The sequence below is a fragment of the Zosterops lateralis genome, assembly GCF_965231275.1.
Source record: "Zosterops lateralis genome assembly, chromosome: 7".
Lineage (NCBI taxonomy): Eukaryota > Metazoa > Chordata > Aves > Passeriformes > Zosteropidae > Zosterops > Zosterops lateralis.
The window spans coordinates 34,721,643-34,740,824 of NC_139767.1; the positions used below are offsets into that span (position 1 = coordinate 34,721,643).

Below are 19,182 nucleotides of genomic sequence, written 5' to 3' on the forward strand. Positions count from 1 at the left end.
ATCTGTCGACCTGCCCTTTTCAATCTGTATTCCTGGTTTTCAATCTGTTTTTCAATCTGCTTCCTTCTTCTCCCTGGAAAGTGTCTGACAGGTAGCACCAGCCCTGAGCCGAGCAGTGCAGCAAGGAGAGCCTGGGACAATCCTCCCAGTGCACTGTAACTCTCACACTGAGCTCTCCTGCCAAGGGTGGGGCCCATTGCAAGACTTTTTGGTGTTTCTAGGCCAGATATCATTTCCAGTCATTTCTGGAGTCGCCTATTTGTTTTGTTATCCACGACCCTTTAAAAATCCTGACTGTCTTTTTTTAGTTTTTTGGGGTGTTTTTTTTCTGTGTTTTCTTTTAAAAAAAAAAATATGTGAAAGGCATGAGTAGAACACATTAAAAAAAAAAAAAAAAATCAGTCTGTGTCGTACCTCAACAGCATGCCATCCAATACTTCTCATAGTATGTTCTATCGTGTGAAAACAGTCTGATACTAAACTCTTTTCCAGGGAAGATCATTTGCCTGTGTGTCTAATGACAGAGTAAGTGAACACCCCAAGCAGTCTGTATCCTAAACCTACCCAGGGTATCCAGTGTGCCTTGGGTTTAGTAAAGAAATACAGTCCTAATGCTCCAGGGAAATATGATTTAACTTTCATCTCTCTTCTGAAACATCTTTCATTTTCTCCCTCCCTTCCCAAATCCAAGTTAGAGTTCTCAAATCAGCCTAAATGACTTGAAAAATGACCCTGCAGGCAGCAAAGCTGGTGATTACAGGTACTGTTTCCATTCTGAGCTGGATGCTGCAGATATTGTTTTCTGTTGCTTTTCTTGGAGCACAGGATGCTCTGACAGGAATGATACACAAAATTACATATTTGATTCAATGCCTAAAAGCCACCCTGGGATCCATAACCTTGCTTAAAGATTTAAGAAAGACCTTTAGTCCACTTCTGAAAAGGTTCTTAGCTCAGAAAACTTTATCTTTCAACTTTACTTCTTAGCAGCTGTTATGTTTTTTTGCTGTCGTTTGTTTGACAGGATCCAGTTATAGGTTCTGATGTCTGTTTAAAGAAACAGGGAGGTTGTTGGCTTTAAAATTCCCTTACTGCTTGTGTGTTCAACATTTTCCCAGGCTTTTCTACATAGTTTGCCAAGTAAAGGGACTGACCTTTTGTAGCAAACACTTTTTCATTTCTAAATGCTCACTTTGATTTTTGTCCCATTTTATGCTCATTCCAAACTGTTTACAACCCACTAAAAATGACTGTGAATTATATGTTTGTGTAATGGATTCCTTTTGTGGTCGGAGTGGAATGTTTACTTTGAACAATTAGTTATCTTTGGGCAGATTATAGTGACCTGAAAAAAGAATGGCTAAAATTATTATAGTACCTTAACTATTTCCTTTTGTTATCTTCTCTGGGTGTCCAGTGTGTTATTTACTGGGTTTCATTGCTCTGAGACCCAGGAAACAAATCATGTTAAATAAGAGCAGTGACAAAAACCCCTCTGAGTGTGGGGCTTTTGGCTTGGGGAGATGATCTGGGGTAGCAGCAGTGAGACTTCAGAGGGCACCATTAGGCACTAAAAGGCTGGATGTGCAACTTTAGGAAGACGTGGTTAAAAAAAAAAAAAAATTAACTTTTTGCTATCCAAAATTCAGATTCCTCACAGGCTCCAAAGTCTGAAACCCCAAAGTGCCTAAAACTGATATTCATTTTGGCTTTAATTAACTTAATGTCCATAGCTGTGCTTGACTATGCACAAGATCATTGCAGACATGCAGACACACAGTCTCATGCTGCAGAATATTCAGGGTTTAAGGAAGAAAATGCCTTTATAGGCAAAGATAAAGTAGCTTATGGGATGTAGTAAAGAAATACAGTCATCCCAATGGAGAGAAATGAAGATAAAAACAGTATTTTAAACTACCTCACCTCCCAAATGCCAGGCTGCCCTGTGACAGAAGGTTGTGTTCCTTTCATCAGTTTTATCTGTTAATCTAAAAGCTAAAATGCAGCTAAAAGCACTTTAAAACCTATTTATAAAAAAAAATAAAAAATAAAGGAAAAAGAAAGTGATATTTCATTACCTTCTAAATCATACATCGCTTAAAAGGTAGTCAGTATTCTGGTAGAATGTTTACACAGAGGAGAGTTCACTTATCTCAAGGAGTTAAGCAAAGAGGAAATGAGTTTTAAAAAATATAAAGTGAATATATTTGTGTTGCTAGGGAAAAATGAGTTTTTAAAAAGTCTAATGCTATCTCATTTTCTAATGGAAGGAAACATTGCAGAATAACTTTAAAAGAAAAAAAAAAATCCCAAACACCTCCTAAAGCTGAGAATTCCCGTGCTGGGATCTTTGGCTAGGACACGGTGGAATGAGTGGATTATAAGCCAGTGAGGATGGCAGAAGACACAAGGAATGGATTCATAGCCACTGTATAAAACCCCCAGAAATTTACAGACCTATATAGGTAGGGAGAGCCCTCTAAGATCACAGAGTCCAACCATTCCCCCACAACTGTCATGGCCACCATTAATCCACGTCCCCAAATCCCACTTTTACACAGCTTTTAAATCCCCCCAGGGATGGGGACTCCACCACCTATCTCCACCTCTGTATGTATTATAATACTCATTATCAGCTTTGAGTTCAACAGCGTGTTCCTCAGGATTTATTTAGCTTAGGCAAAAATTTAAGTTTTATTTGGTACTCCAAAATAGTTCATTCCCATCCCTGAGGACCTGAGGGAGGCAGTAAGAAAGTACAGGGTAGTTCTGCCAGGGTGTGCTCACCACCAGCTTGGGGCTCCCAGTAAATGCACAGTGTTCCTGGGACACTTCCCAGCATGGTTAGACCAAACCCAGCAGCCAGTGGCACAAAGGATTTGTTCTGGCAAGGCTTCCCTGAGAAGGGAAACCTCAGGAGACTGACCTATCCTCTGCCATTTTATATTTCTGTCTGAGTGCAGGATTATTCTCCAAGAGCACTTGGCCCCTGAACAGCCACTGAAATGTATTCTGTGTTTCTTCATTCTTGTATCTTTCTATCCTCAGAGCAAGAAATTCTTCATGAATAGCAGTTTGTTTCCTACAAGTTCATTCACTGATTTTCAGTACTTATTCTCCTCTGGAAACGTATTTTCCAAGCTCTTGTTTGACTCTCTCAGGCCTACACATGCTTCCTTGCTTACTCTGATATAATTTTACATTCTGTTTCCAGTGGCTTTAGAATTCAGTACCCTGAAACTACAGAGATCATGTTGCTCCACCAAATGATCTGAGCTCCCAGTTCTGCTAATTTTGTACTGTTCATTCTTTCCCACTTTGGGATAATCTATTATGCTTGGATCCAGGCACGCACTAAAAGCTAATACTTCCATGAAGAATGTGCAATTTGTACTGTTTAGCTTGAGATGAGATTCCTGAAGCCTTTTATGATTCTATCTTGTTCCAAGGAGGCTTCTGCTCCCAACTTTTATATGCACTGAATGTAAAAGAAAAGAGGGAAAAAAAAAAGTGGGGGGGGGGAGGGGGGGGGGAACAAAACAAACTGATAGAAAAAAAAATTGCATGCACACAAAAATATCCATCAGTTCAGCAGATAAAGCCTTCTCCCAAGGAATTCTGGTGTGCAGATGAAATCTGTTTCTGAGGGCATTGACCTGTGTTTACTTTAAAGTGGCCAACGAGCATAAACTCAAACATACAGACGAATACAATACAAAACAACAAAATTCTGAGAAAAGCCCTTGCAAGTTTGTGATTTAAAATCTTTGGGGTTTTTATTTTTTTTTTTTTTTTTTTTATTATTTTTTTTTTTTTTTTAATTTTTTGTTTTTTTAATAAACTCTTCTTCTGAGTAGAAATTAAGAGTGGTTGAATTCAGTGCAAACATATTGGCAAGATTTCCTCAGCCATTTCTGTCTTCGGGCTCAGGCAATCCCACTCCAGCCACCTTTCTTAGAGTAAGAGCCAGTTAATAGTGTTGTGCAAGGTCCAAGTCAGAGCTGGCTCTGAAGGGTATTCACTCTGGGGCCTCTGTGTCTGCTAGAAAGCCACATTCTGAGTTAGAAAAAAAATATCAAGAAGTGTCAACAGGAAACATCACGGAAGGGCATACAAGACAAATTAGAGAAAAGGAGACAACAGAAAAAAAAAACCCAAAAAACAAACAAACAAAAAAAACCCAATGAAAAAAAGGAATGAAAGCCTTGTAATGACAAGGCACAAAAGAGAATAAATATATAATTATTTAAAATTTTGAAAGAAGAGACTCTAAGTTGGTTAGAAGAGGAAAAAGCCATAAAACAGGCAGGCATTTGAACCAGTTGTCATCTTTGTCATAGTTACCTGATACCTGGTTCATTGATTAATCTGTTCCAGAGAATTGTATCCATTTCTATGAAAAAAAGGGGGGATTTGTATTTTAAGCCGTGCCAGTAACAACAAGCAGACACTCAGTGTGCACCAGAGTAACATTTACAATCCCTGGGCCAAATTCATGCCTTGTGTAATTTTATTGCTTTTACTGGAATTACACCAGAGATGAGTTTGGCCTTTTGCCTTTTTCTAGCATTGTATAATATATCTATTTGTGAACATGCAGAAGGAAACAGGGCATTTTGTCTTCCGAATTTTCCATAAAATCCTGTTCAATAGGCATAATAAATAAAACAAACCACTTAACCTACGAAATAAGAAAGAATCAAACAACGTTTTTTAGATATTAAAATAATGTTAATACACTTTGTAAATCAGGGAGTTGACACTTGTACGGGCTGAAACAAAAAGTCCAGAGAAATTTAAAGCCAGCTGACTCTGTGTGTGTGTGTTACTTGCTCCGTGCAAAAGAGAGAATGAAGGACCTGACTCAGCTCCTGGTCAAAGGCAGACTCAGGGAAGCTCCCACATGAGGGTATTCACCTCCCAGCCATGAAAAAGGTAAAAAGAGAGACACAAAACTCCTCTCTTTTCCCCCTGAATAAGCTGAGGCTGTGAGGCACCATGCCCTGGTACAGCACACATGCCATCACAGACAAGGAGCTGGCAGGATTTCCACTGCAAACCCCATTTAGTCAGACTTTGCAGTTCAGCCATTAATAGAACACTTTGGGCTAACACTTGACAAAATGAATCTTGGCCTAGAAGAGATGTTCACTCACACACAAACACACACAAAAATAGAAGTTAAGTCCATTAAGTTCCTTTAAAAGGAAAAGAGGTGTAATTTCAGATCCTTTCAAATATCTCTCTGCTTAAATAGAAAGTTGCGTTTTTAAAAATATTATGAAAGCCTAATTCCACAATGCAAACTAATCACTTTTTCTATGGGGAAAAAAAAAAAAGCTACTACAACTACACTGCAATTTTTTCGAAAAAAGTTCTACAGCAATAAAAGAAAACACACTAAAAAAGTTTTACTGTCTGTGTGCCACAATATGGGGTCAGTTAAAAAAAACTGTCTCCTTTTTTTTTTTCTGCCTGCAATTCAACAGAGCAAATAACTGCAGTTGTATTTTATTACTTCAATTATTTGCTGTAGCAGCTTGTGTTACATCAATGTTTTAATCATATAATACCACAGTCTAATGGGATTGATACCTAAGTGAGAGAAATTGTACCAACAGAGAGCTTCAGGAGGAAGGCAGAGGGCAAGGGAGGAGGACAGATTAAAAAGGAGGCTTTATGTGAAGGCTTTCACTTCTTTAAGAGAAGATTTCTCCAGCTTGTTTTGCTCCCCTGAAATTATGAAACTGATATTGTCAGCAATCTAGTAACAGAATTGTCCCCAAATTGGCTACTGCATGATGACCCCCCAGGGAACTAACAAGCCCTTCAAAGATCTCCAGTTGTCTGTTGGCTCAGCAGATTGTTTCATTATGATCTGGATCCACATGGATCATGGATGCAATTATATAGCAAACCAGCTTCTTTTGTCTTCACTAAAACAATGGTTTGGGAGGAAGGACATAGATGCAAATGAGAGCAAAATGTGAGCATTTTGTTTCATAACACAACAGACCCACACCTCCTGGATCCTCCAGCTCTCTCCTTGTGGTTCCTTCATGCACCTTGTTTGGTGTCAGAGATGATGCCTTTCAAATAACTGAAATTTTGGAGGAGCAGATATTGCAATCACAAACTGCTTTCTCATGCCTCTTCTGCTTTGAAATGGATATAGGTTATTTCTTCCTATAATTCCTGCTTTATTAATATGAGCCTCTGTCCACCAAACCAGATGGAGGCCTCTCTTGAGGGACCTGAATATTCTGTGGTCAATAGTTGTGCCTGACAGTTAAGGAAATGGGTCTGAGTTTTGGTGTTTCAGGACTTTAAGCTTTATCTATTTGAAAAAAAAAAATGTAAATACCCATATTTTAGTTCAAGATTTAAAAACAAAGGACATGAACTTGTTTAATTGCCAAGGGTTTGGGCCATTAACAGGTGATACTGTGGCTCTTAAAATCACCACAGATGCCTCCAAACCAAGGGTAAGGTGATATCTCTGTAATGTCTTCACTCAAGAGATAAGAAAGTCCCCAAAAGGCAGAAAGAAGTTGTTCCATGCCTCTTTTCTTCACCTCCCCGGGAACAATCCCCCCCAGTATTTCAAACCTTATGATTTGATTTGTCAGTCCTGAGCTGACGTGGTGTTGTGTGACATAACACCCCAAAGTAGCTGCCACCAAATGCCAGCAGTGACCACACAATGATGCTGGAGGTACCACAGCTTTTTGTTTACTTAGAAATGAAATAATTCTGATGAGTGCATGGTATCAGTTAGCAAGTGTTGAGTTCCTCATGATGATGATGCTCATGTTGACTTAAATGGAAAACGGATCAGCTCAGAAACCTTTAATGAGAAAAGTTCCTTCGTGTGCTTGTAGTGGTGCCCTGTGGAGCCACGAGAACTAAAAATCTGTCAGCATACTTGGTAGGAACTTTGTTTCATGGTTCTTTAACTCATATGATTGAGATTAAAGTGAACAAAATCTTGGCACATAGCTTGGCAGGCGAGAAGCATTCCTGTGTTTGTGTGTGTGAGACAGAGGGACAACAGAGAGGGGGAAATTTAACAGCCACTCACTCGGTGTTAAATTATCAGGTGCTACATATTTTTAATAAACCTTAGTGGAAAGATAAGATACATCCTCTTCTATTGAAAACTGCTTTCACTTAGAGGGTGAACTTAACTTTGAACCAGCTGGGCATCTCCTCTAATCACTGAAAACAAAGCCATTCGAATTCTCCAGCCCAAACAAGTTGCAAGCCAGACTTGAATCCAAACAAAGAGGTGAAAAGTTCTGGAAGGGTGCTATTTATGCAGGCAGGTTTTCCTACTCTGACACTAAACCAGAGCAGCTACAAAATATTTTATTTAGTGCCCTGATCTGTGACCTGCAGGACTGTTCTCACAGCAGTGGCTGCAAAAACACCGTATTTTTAAAAATACTTTTCAAACTCTCATGATGTGAATGACTGAAAAGTTTCTGAATTTGCACACCAGAAATGGTTCACTGTGGTGTCTTTTATTATCTCTGTTTCAGTTGCATTTTTGTGTTCTGATATGCTGTGCACTAAAAACACAAAGGGCACAGCTTACAGCAAGAGTTTCTCTTAGAAACCCTGTAACTGCCTTGGATTTCCGTATAGTATGTGTCATTAACAATTACTGGAATCTTCACCAAAGAAGGAAATTAGATATGGAAAGCACTTGATGCCAACTTCATCTTTCCAAGCCTTCAGAAACACCAGAGGCTCTATGTGAACCCCAGTAAAAGGGATGAGATTGGATTTCTACCTTCCTTACATCATTCCATGCCACAGTCAGCATTAAGACGCAAAGACAACGATTCAAACCAAATTCCTTCCTGTAGCTTTAAATTTTAAAATAATTATCTCCCATGAAAATATCAAATGATATTCACATTTATGCATTTACTTCACCCAAAATTCAGCTAGCAGATATCCAGTGCATTTTATTGCTAGCAACCAGGGATTTATTCTTATCAAAAATCAGTATTTTTATGTATTTCTTGCATGTCTCAGCTATGTTTTAGTTATATAATTTGTATTTCATTGAGTTTATTTTTATTTGCATATTTTGAAGCAGAAAGCAATTTGTTCCTTTTCAGACTATACTTAAAAAAACCTTTTTTGAGAAGTCCCTGAGCAATTCATATACAAGTTTTGTGCTATTTTAGTGTAGTGTATCCTAGAATGCATGTCAAACCATAGAATGAAAACTCTGGAGCTGCTTCTGCCAAAGTAATGAAGGATGCATCAGTGTCTTAGGTTTTGGCAATTATCACTCTTTGCAATCCAGTTCAGGAGTTTTATGTTTTCTGCAGACACCTCGACTATGTCTTTTACTGAGTGTTGCTTTGGTGATCAGATTTTTTATCCAAATTAAATGTAGGGGAAAAAAAGTTTTTAAGTTACTTGAACCTGTTTGGGGACAGAAAACACAGTGGAAACAACAGGAAAAATAATCTTATATATATAGCTGCAAAGTCCTGCAGCTAAGATGACAAACTAAAGTGGAAAAACATGTAAGAACAATAGGTTTGTGTCATATTAAATTAATGTCTCTGTTGTGTCCCGTAGTACTGCTTAATGTCACTGTTTCATAACGCAAAATATGAATTTCACAAAAACAAGAAAATTTTGCTCACTCAGACTAGAGATTTATCACACTAAAGAAGGTGGGCAGGGCATTCAGTGGAATCCCATGGTTTTCACTATTATTGGGCCTTGAAATGTGAGCAAAGTACAGTGAGAAAGTCTCTATTAAAGCAGGAGTTATCTCTGTGTGCACATGCACACACACCTTTGTGTTATCACATTTATATGTTGGGCAGATATGCAATGCTAAGAATTCAGTGGGCTGGTGTTGGATGGCTGTGTGAATACTTATCTTCCCAGAGAGCCTCTGGGTTTTCCACACAGCCATGGACTGCAACACCCAAAGGTGTCTGATAGTGTGCCTTAGACTAAAGAATCTACTTTTTAAATGTTTACTCCCTCTTAAATAAAGATAAAAAGCCAAAACAAAGATAGATGCCTACAATAAAATGGGAATAACAACAACCACTACCATCTACATTAGAGCGCAGGGTTCTGCACATCCCTCTGCTAAAAACTCAGGACCTCTGTGTTTTCTGTCCCCAAACAGGTCTGATTTCTCACTGCAGGACACACATCCAGCCTTCTGTGCTATGCAGCAAAACAAGTGCTCTCAAGTGCCTCACTGATATTTCTTTAGCTGCTGTTGAACTGTAGCAGTTAAACCCTGCCTTGGCATCCCTCATCTCCCAGCCATGCTCAGGAGCTGGAGGATGTGTCCATGGAAAATTGAGTAGGACATGATCCTGGAGATAACAGGGATAATCTTGAGCCACCTAAGGCTGGACAGAATACAGTGTCATGTTAACAAGTAATGGATCTGTTGTTATAAAGGGAGTTTGGCCTATCTGGACTCCTCAGCTACTTCTAAAACCAAAAAATTATCGAAGAAACAGTTCTGTGACTTTCGATTTGCATCCTAAATGCCCCTATTCCACCTTAAACTTCCTATACCATAAAAAATGGAAGAACAAAAAATAAAAAAGGTGCTGCAGATGAGAAAATGTAAGCTCCTTACCCATTTTGGTTGAAGGTTCTCTTTACCCACACGTACAGTTGCTCCACTCCCAACTGTTCAAAGTCCAACAAGAAGCAACACTAGACAGGATAGGGAGGTGACATTACTGAGGTCTAATTTAATCTCTCACTATTGTGAAGGAAGGGAAAAGATTTTTCCCTACTGTGCACTAAATTCTGTTTAAAATCAGCATTGGAACAAGGTTGTTCAGCATTGGAAAACAAGGGATGTTTGAAGAACTGTAGCTGTCCCTTATCTTTAACCACAGTTCCTACTGGTGGTGTCAGTGGACCTGACTGGAAATTCTACACACTCCTGAAAGGACATTGGGCCCCCCAAAGTGCAATTTCCTTTAGGGTTCTGATGTTGCTCAAAACACACAGGCACGATGTTGGTGATGATGGATCTCCAAATGAAGCACAGTTCAACCAAAGTGGGAGGATTTAGCAAAATGCATAAATTTCTTGTCTGCTACTGTCTGTAAGAGGCAGATCTTTACAGTGAGCCTAAGTCACAGCTGGCTTTTTCTGGAATGGTTTATGCTCTTGACCCTCTTCGGCTGTATAGCCAATAGGGAGTTGTCAGGCTACATGTGTTTTTAAACTTCTTTTCAGCTAAATCAGAAATCCAAAAGCAAAATACAGCTCTCAGCAGTATCATGTGGAGTTGTGACACTCCCTGGAGGGCTGGGGTACATAAACCAATGAATGGATTACAATGAGGCATAAATGTAGTATTTTCATCCATGACAGATATAATCTCGAGCCTGTATTTTTCATGTTACTTAACTCTTTCAGAACATAATGTGTGACAGAAAATGTCTTATAATGCACATTGCAGTAAATATCAGTCAAGTATGCTTTATTGCTGAGCTCTACATGTTTCCAGAAGTTAACAGGCACAGCTGGGATATAAGAAATGGCAGTGTTGTATATATTTCTTGAACATACAAAATACCTTGGCTCTCTTCTCCCCCACCCTCCACATTACATCCCCAGCTGTTCTGATCATGTCACACAGTGGATGAGTTTTTCCATCGTCAGCTTCTCCTAAAATGATAACCTTTATTCAGGCTTTCATCCTTCCCAAAATAAACAGCATTATCCGTATTGTCATCACATTCAAATTAGTCTATCAGAGTGTGGCACAGAATAATAGAAATGGAAGACGGTAAACTGCCTGTTGGTAGCTGTACCTAGCAGAAAATGCTCAATACAGGTAACATCTATTGATTTTAATATAAAATCATAGAATGATTTGCATTGGAAGGGGCCTTAAAACTCATCTCATTCCACCCCTGACATGAGCAGGGACACCTTCCACTATCCCAGGTTGTTCCAAGCCCTGTCCAACCTGGCCTTAGACACTTCCAGAGATGGGGCATCCACAGCTTCTCTGAGCAACCCATTCCAGTGCCTCACTACCCTTGATCACTCTTGGTTAGTATGAAAAAAATTGTATTTGATAAAGTAGCAAAAAAACAAAAAGAAATCTTGTTTTATTTCAGATGAATTAAGGACTGGTCAGAGTGGACCTCCTGACCCACACGTGAGAAGCAGGAACTGCAGGAAATGAAAGGGAATAGGAGAGGTGAAGGAGGTATCAAAAGAGAAAACAAACACGTAAACAAAACAGAAATAAACATTCCCAAAATTAAATACTCGTGTTACAGAGAGAGAACCGCTACTTCCAAACCTTTGGCAATTTCAGATATTATACTGTGTTGTATGAAGACAATGTTATTTCCTTTTAAACTGCTATTCCATTTAAACCAGCAAGCTGATGTGTGTACTTGAGGTCTGTATTTGGTTGGCATTTTTTTCCCCTTTAGCATAAACCTTGTTGATTTAAAAAGTGAACAAAGATGAATCAGGTGGTAAATGTATTCATGTAATCATTTTCATTAATAAGCTGTTATAAATAATAGAGGGAAGGTTTTAAGTGTATAATTCTCTGTCGCACAATTGAGATTTTTCCACATCTTCAGCAGTAAGTTAATTAGAATCACCTGCATTTTCTTGGGCGGACACCAAATGGATTGCAAACAAAAACAGATTAAAATAGCTGTAGCTCATGGCATACAGATGACAAGATTCACAAAGAGGACAATCAGGCAATGAAAACCTCCTCTTTTTCAAACATTTTTAAAGGAAATTCAGCTCTTGTGAGTCGCTGTAAAAAGACGTTTGTAAGTGTTTCGCTGAAAGACTAGAATGGCTTTGTTTCTGATCCCATGATGAGTGAAAGAAATGTTTAAGAAAGATCACTTTACAGAGAGATTCAGACTGAAATGTGATGACTGTGATTCAAGCCAAGCCAAAAATTACAGCTCAGAATTAAAGGGGATGGACGTGGCTTGGGAATCCATTTTCCCACATTCCTGAATCTCAATCATCCCAGCCAATGTTTAAAAGAAAATACAGTGGAAAGCAATGAGGTCACTTTGTTTAGCTGCAAGAAGTGGGACTAGCAGAATGGCAAAAGTATATATTGGGGGTAAGGGCAAAATTACAGTGAGCACGCTGCGTGTTCGCCGGCTTCATTCAAAACAAATAATCTCAAAGCTTAGTTTAGTTTCTTGTTCCAGACAGCATCCTGAGGAAGCCTTGTTGTTCCTGGGGCTTTTAAACCATAAACTTCTTGAATGTCAAAGCACAGCACAATAGAGAAGACGACAGAGGCAGAGCAAGCTTGATTTGGGCATTAAACAGCAGCCCCGCGTTGCAGTGAACTGTGTGCTCATTTAAATTACACTTGCTTTTGTACTCTGCCTGCCCTTATTTATTTGTGTATAAATATCTAAGTGGAAATTCTACCGTCGAGTGATATGAAACAGAATGAAGTCTATCCTCCATCATATTCACTTGTTACTCATTCTCAGTATGTAATGCTTATATTCAGTGCTTTAATTGCTTCCATTAAACAGTTTCTATAGGGTCTTGAAAACAATAAGATCTTAGTCAAGCTTTTCTCCTTTCATTGCATCTTGGAGTTATTACCGCAAGAAAAAATGAGATTCTCTTTTTATGTAGGAATGCCCCTCATCTTCTTGATATTATTGCAGTCAAACATAGAATTATTTCTTTTCAGCCAATTTCCTAAAGACATTCACCAAACCTCATGTCAGACACCTCCAATAGAGCTGTTTCATAGCCTTTTATGGACTAGTACAATATTCCCTCTCCTTTCCCCCACTAACTCTGCCTTTACTAAATTCTAAAGCAGTGTTAGATTTCTACTGATCATAGAGAAAAGAAAATCTTGTTGATGCTACCTTGAATTCAGGCTTGCTGTCACAGGTCCTGCAGCTGGGCAGTGCTGGAAGTCCAGTACCCTCAAATCCCACAAAATGTACACAAGGAGAGGACATTTCTCTGTCCTCTCTTTAATAGGAAGCAACAAAGCTTTCATTTTATGTTTCATGTTATTTCCTTCACTATCAAGTGCAGTGCTTTACTACAGATCCTATTTGTAGCCCATGAAGAGGTTCAATCTCATCCCTGCTTCTTTGATACTCCTTTATAATTCAAGGGATTATGTTAGTCCTGTTTCTTGTAGCACTGAGCTCAGAGATCATGTTCAGCTCTTTATTTAATGTAAACCTCAAGTCCTTTATAGCCTAAATCCCAGAGTGTTGGATGCACCTTGTGTTTCTTCATACTAAACCTGATTTTGCCAGACTGTGGCTGTTTAAGGTAGTAACTCAGATCTTCTGTAACTTTACCTGTCCTTGTCATAATTTAATATCTCCCTGACCTTTGTGTCATATGCTTATCCTGCCAAGGGAATTCTTTTCTCTCCCTGTCCCATCTCTGATAGAGGTATTTGATGGCACTGGATGAGAGCTCTGCTCTCAAGAGCTGTGCCAGTTCTGACCTTACTAACTGATATCTCCCATTAACCACCACGTTTTGAGGTCTGTCACCAAGCCAGTTTTTAATCCATGTAATATATGCCCTGCTAATTCTATAGAATGCAAGTGCTTTAATCAAAATGTCATGTGGTACTAAGTCAAAGGCAGTGCAGAAAGCCAAACACACTATTTCAACACCATTGCCTTCACCAACCAGACCTGTCAAATATTCAGTTCCATCAAAAAATGCAACAAGTTTTCTAGACAAAGCCTTGATTTCCATGAAACCCTGCTGGTTGGGATTAATGATATTTTGTTATGAATTATTTGTTCATAGTGTCCTGAATTAATTATTTAAGTAGGCTGTCTGAGACTGAGGTCAGTCTAGCCAGTCTCCAAGAGCATCTCTCTTACTGCTTTTACAATATCAGAATAACTCTTCAGCCTTAGTCATTTCCAAATATTTCTCTCTGTTTCATTCCCAAATGTGAGGCACAAGGATATCATGGCCACCAATGAAAATGGATGCTTTTTACAACAGTGGTTATCTTTTTATTTTTCAGATTGACTTCCAATATCACCCATTCTTTGATGTCCTAGATCTGTTTAACCTCTATCTGGTAGAAGTCTCTAACATGACATTTTTGTGACATTTTTCATGGTAGCCATGTACTCTCTCCAGGCAGGGGATGGACCTGTTTCCATATCAAATGATGATATGCTGCTGCTATGTTGCTGGGAGGTTTTAAGCCTCAAAAATGTGATAATCTGCTGGGAGGAGAACAAGAAGGGGTAATTCAGGTGACCAAAACAGCAGCTTTTTCCCACCAGAGCAGAGCCAACACCAGTTCCAGCCCCCGGCACTGCTCCAGGAGCTTTGGGCACATACAACCCCACCCTCTGCCACACCAGGAAGCAGGACAGGGATGTCACCAACACTTTCTGGGGTGTAGCCCATGTTTGCTTCATGGTTTTCATCATTTTCACCTCTGATTTCCATGGCTACAATCCAAAAATATTATTTTTGCTCATACATTCACCTGAAACTCTGGGTTCATTTTGTCACTCTATGAAGATACAGATTTTAGTGTCAAATTTTAGTGTGTTAGGTTCATTCTTTGCTAGCCTTCATGATTTTCCTTCTACTGGGATACACATATTGATCCTTTTGTGAAATTTTATTTTTGTTTCACTTTGTGTTTTTCTCGTCACATTATTGTGACGTGGATGTATTTGCTGCATTCACTCATTTCTGCTTCTTTAAATGATTTCTTGCCTCACTTTTGTGCCCTTAGTAAACTTTAAAAAAAAAAATTTGTTTATAAATCAGATATTTATGGTAAGATGCATATGAAAACACGAGGAAAGAATTATAGTTTTAGGGAGAACATACCCTGATAATGACCTCTTAAATATTTGTAAAGATAGCCCTGGGCATCTGAGCCCACAAAATAGTTTATAATACAACAGCTTGATTGCATAATGATACTTTAGTTTTAAAACGTATGATCTTTCTGTTTATGGGAAGGCATAATAGGCTCCTTTGAAATACAATAGTTTTGCCCTGAACATAACTGATTTTAAATGAAAGGACTAACTAAAGAATGCCTTTCTTCAAGTTTGTACTTCACTTTGTTGTTGGGTCCAGCACAATGGTTTCTTTTACAAAACAGGCCTGGGGACCACACCTATTTCAGGATACATTAATTGTGAAAGTTCCATGGGTTTCCATGCAGGAAGTTACCTAGTGCTCTTTAAAATGGTATGTTTTAAATTCTAAATCTTATTAAAAACCAAAGAAGTTTCTGCATACCAGCACCTCTTTCTCCCAGCACGTAGAGAATTTCTTTTTATATTCAGTTAGAAGATATTATCAAATAGAGATTAAGATTAGACACAATTCAGAGTGATTTGGGAGAAGGATATTTTTTCTATGCAACAGAAATGAGTTAGTAAGAACATTTGACTACAGACAGTTCCTAAATCACCTGGGCTACCTCAATCAATATCAAAATCCAGTATTTTAAAACATTTTTTTAATAAATATATCACCCAAACTCTAATTTTCTTCTGTCTGTTAATATTTCACTGCAACACCTGAGTCCAGCTCAAACTGGTCCTAGACACTGTTACTTCTATTTTTGAATAGGAGTGAAAGAAAAGTTTTAAATAAATAGTCCTCTAACATCTCTTGTGCAGTACAGAGTGACTATAACTTTCATTATTGCTCATGAATCTAAGCCAAGCCTGAGTCCAGTTGCCTTCTAACTTTCTCATCAGGAGCACCTGTGTAATTTTTTTTAAACTAAAATAGTTAAAATTTACTCTTAGTTGGGAGCTGAACTGAGGTGTTCTTCTGAGGAAGACCTTTTCCTAAATTTCTTATACCATTACAAAATTTAGTGTGGAAATCATTATCGTGCTTTTGGCTATAATTTCTAATTGTGGGTCCATCCTGTTCTCAGGTTCTCATTAAACCAAACAGAAACAGAGTTGGAGACTGGAATATAAAGCAAATAAAATACTTGTTTTCCTTAAGGGCAAAATCCAGTGATTCTTCCCCGATAAACCCCACTACAAAACAAAAGAAGGTCATCTTATAGTGAAATAAAGTTGACTTTATTACAATGAATATTTTTTTTCCTGAAAATTTCTTTACCACTATACTTAAGCTCCAGCACCAGATAGGAAACTGGGCAAAGCTTTTGTTTCATCTTGTTCCCTAAGTATTTATAGTCTGCCATGAAGAAACACTTACAGCAGTGCAGTGATGTTTTTATTCTTGATAGAGGTGCCTTTAAAAGTGAATTTGCTTTGAAAATTATTCACAGAGTCAGGATATAAGAACTATGAAATGAACTTTTCTCTCTCTTTCTCTGCCTTTCTCCTTTGTGCCTAATTGGATTTCCAAAATAAGTTGTTAACAATCCAGCTAAGATAATGTGGCCATGAAAAGGATGTCCAAATCCACCAATTTGCATTGGTTTGGTTTGGCTTAACTTTCAAAGTTCTTGGAGCAGAAAGTTGATGGCACGTGAATGTTATGATAGGCTTGATTTTTTTTTTCTGTATTTTTTAATCTGCCATATTGTATAGTGCCCAAATGAAATGCTAATCAAACCTTGTTTCTGGACCAAAATTAATTTATTAACAAAAATAATGCACTTGTGTACTCCAGAACATGTTGCAAGATGTAATAGCCATCAATTTACAACACAGCTTGCTCATTTTCACTTGATCTGGGTGTCTTATGCAGGTTCCAAATTGATGCTCTTAATGTGAGACTATTTCACCCAAAGTGACATGGATTGTTTTCACTTCCATTCAACCAATGAGGTTAAGAACTGAATTGAGTCAGATCCAAACAAAAGTTAACATTTTGTCTGGTGGCTTGCTTGTTTGTTAGTTTGATTTGTTTTTCCTTTGTAATTTCTGGTTTAGACTTCAATTTACATGATACAATTCTTCATCCTCTACTACAAGAGTCCCACAATCCTATGCTGGGAATTATTCTTTCACTCTCCTCTTACTAAAACAGAATTCGACTCTTCAGATTTAGCTAAGAATTACATTACTTAAACATTTTAGTAATTTCCATTTGCTCATATGTTATATATCCAGCAGATGGATAATTTCCAAAGTTTCTTGATTACTAAATCCTTTTTGATTTCTCTTAAATAAACTTTTTCTTTATCCCTCTGTAACCAAAGAGAAGGTCTTCCTGAAATGAATCATCACTCTCAGTATTATGTAGCAGGACACCCACTGTTGCAGGGTAGAAAACTATCTAATAAAATGCACAGAGAAGCAGAGAATTATTATTAATAATCAAAAAAATAAATTATTAATTTTTAAAATGAGGGGTTTTTTTAATGCAAACCGAATCAGGATGTTCCTGGCAGCATAGATTCAAAATAAGAAATGTATTTTGTAAAGAGGAAAAACAAACACATAAAAACACAAAAGATTTTATAAGATTTTATTTGGTGTTGGTCTGCATCAAAAGGAAAAGTAAGTTTTTTCAAATATTCTTAGATCAGAGAGAAATACCTCCAAACATTGAGTTCCCTGGCCATGATATTCATGTGCCAAGGCGTGGTGAAAGTGTCAATGAAGATTTGAACCTCAGCTTCTTCTTCTTTAAATGTTATCACAATTGGGCTTCTGGGCTTTTCCATTTGTTTTTACTATTACCTATACCTTCAGATTTCTTTTTCCCCCCACCTCAAATTGGACAACTATTCCCCATAGATACATTGTCAGGGAGCATTTCCTGAAAATTTTTGGGTTTGACAAATTTGCGTTTTTCCAAGAGAAAGGCTTTCTCTGAAACCGCTTGCCAAAACCTAATTAAAACTTGTGTTCCAAGGGATAAGTAGCCTTAAAAAACAAAAAACAAACAAAAAAAAAAAAACTGATTTGTGTAGCTTCACTTGGCTTCTTATATATTTGCAAGTTTTAAATGTGAAATGACAATGTAAATTTTAGTGGGTTTGATTTTTAAGCACCCAGATTGGGTCGGTGTTGCACCGCAGCGAATTCTCCCGGAAAGGGAGAGCAGTTCCCATGTGCTTTGAAATGCTCCAGCTATGCAAAAGGGGCTGGAAGTGCTATTTTAAACACTCCTATCAGCAGAGCTTGCTGCAGGAGATAATATGTCACAAAAGGGACTATGACATCTAGTTTCACCTAGAAGATAAACCTTGAGTAGATATGCATGGAGAAACAAGACTGTCAGGTTGTCCTTGAAAAGAATGGCCTATATGAATGAGGAAATGTACTCCAGGGCATATGCTACTTAGGATATTTAATTTCATCCTCCGACCTGTCTGATCCGCTATGAAGAATGTAGTAGAGACAGAGTAGTTGTGTGGAGTCTCACACACACCATGATTTCGGGGTGGACACCTCAGTGCTTTATTTTCAGAAAGGTCACAGCCTCAGAACTTCATGTCTGAAAAGCCCAGACAGAGAGGTTTCCCTAGCACTGTTAATACAAACATCCCACCTCCAAGCAGGGCTGGCAGGGCACTGTGCCTGTCCCAAACATCCCTCCTCAACGAACACAAGAGCCAATTACCCCTCGCTTGCCTGTCACACTCAAACCCCCTTCCCGAGCCGTATTCTGCTGACAGAATTACAAGATAATTATAGCTAGGTGTTTTGTATTCACTTAAGTTAATCTCCCACTTTTATTTTTCGTTGTTGCTTTAATCAGTGAGGAGGCACTTCAGTTGTTGTCAGGTGGATTATTTTTCAGTCGCTCGCCGCGCTGCTCTTCTTCAGACTTGCGAGGGTGCTTCTGCCTTCCTGACAGACGTACAAAGAAAAATACTTCTATGATCTAAAATGAAATATGTGTTTCTTTTTCAGGTCTAGATGTTGATGGAATATACAGAGTTAGCGGCAATCTGGCAACAATACAGAAGTTACGATTTGTTGTCAATCAGGGTAAGTGATTCCTCCACCCTGGTAATGTTTTGTTTAGTACTTAACTGTCTCAGATGACAGTATTTCAGAATCTGCTATACATTAGTGGCAGAGAATGATGAGCCCTGTTTTGGAAAAGAGAGGAAAGGGAAGGTAGAAAGATATTGCACAGAGGGAAATGTCAGCTAGGAGAGAGGAAAAAAAGCAGAGTAAGCAAGAGGAAAATAGTAGTTAAACTTGAGATGGGAAACAAACAACAAAC

At 38.3% G+C, this 19,182-nt stretch overlaps 1 protein-coding gene across 1 annotated transcript in view; it reads left to right on the forward strand.

Annotated features, from left to right (window-relative positions):
- Window positions 1-19,182, forward strand: part of ARHGAP15 (Rho GTPase activating protein 15) — a 322,354-nt gene that overhangs the window by 199,806 nt on the left and 103,366 nt on the right. The window contains exon 11 of the mRNA XM_083865289.1: window positions 18,864-18,941. Coding sequence (XP_083721415.1) covers window positions 18,864-18,941 — 78 coding nt within the window. The remainder of the gene's footprint in view (window positions 1-18,863; window positions 18,942-19,182) is intronic.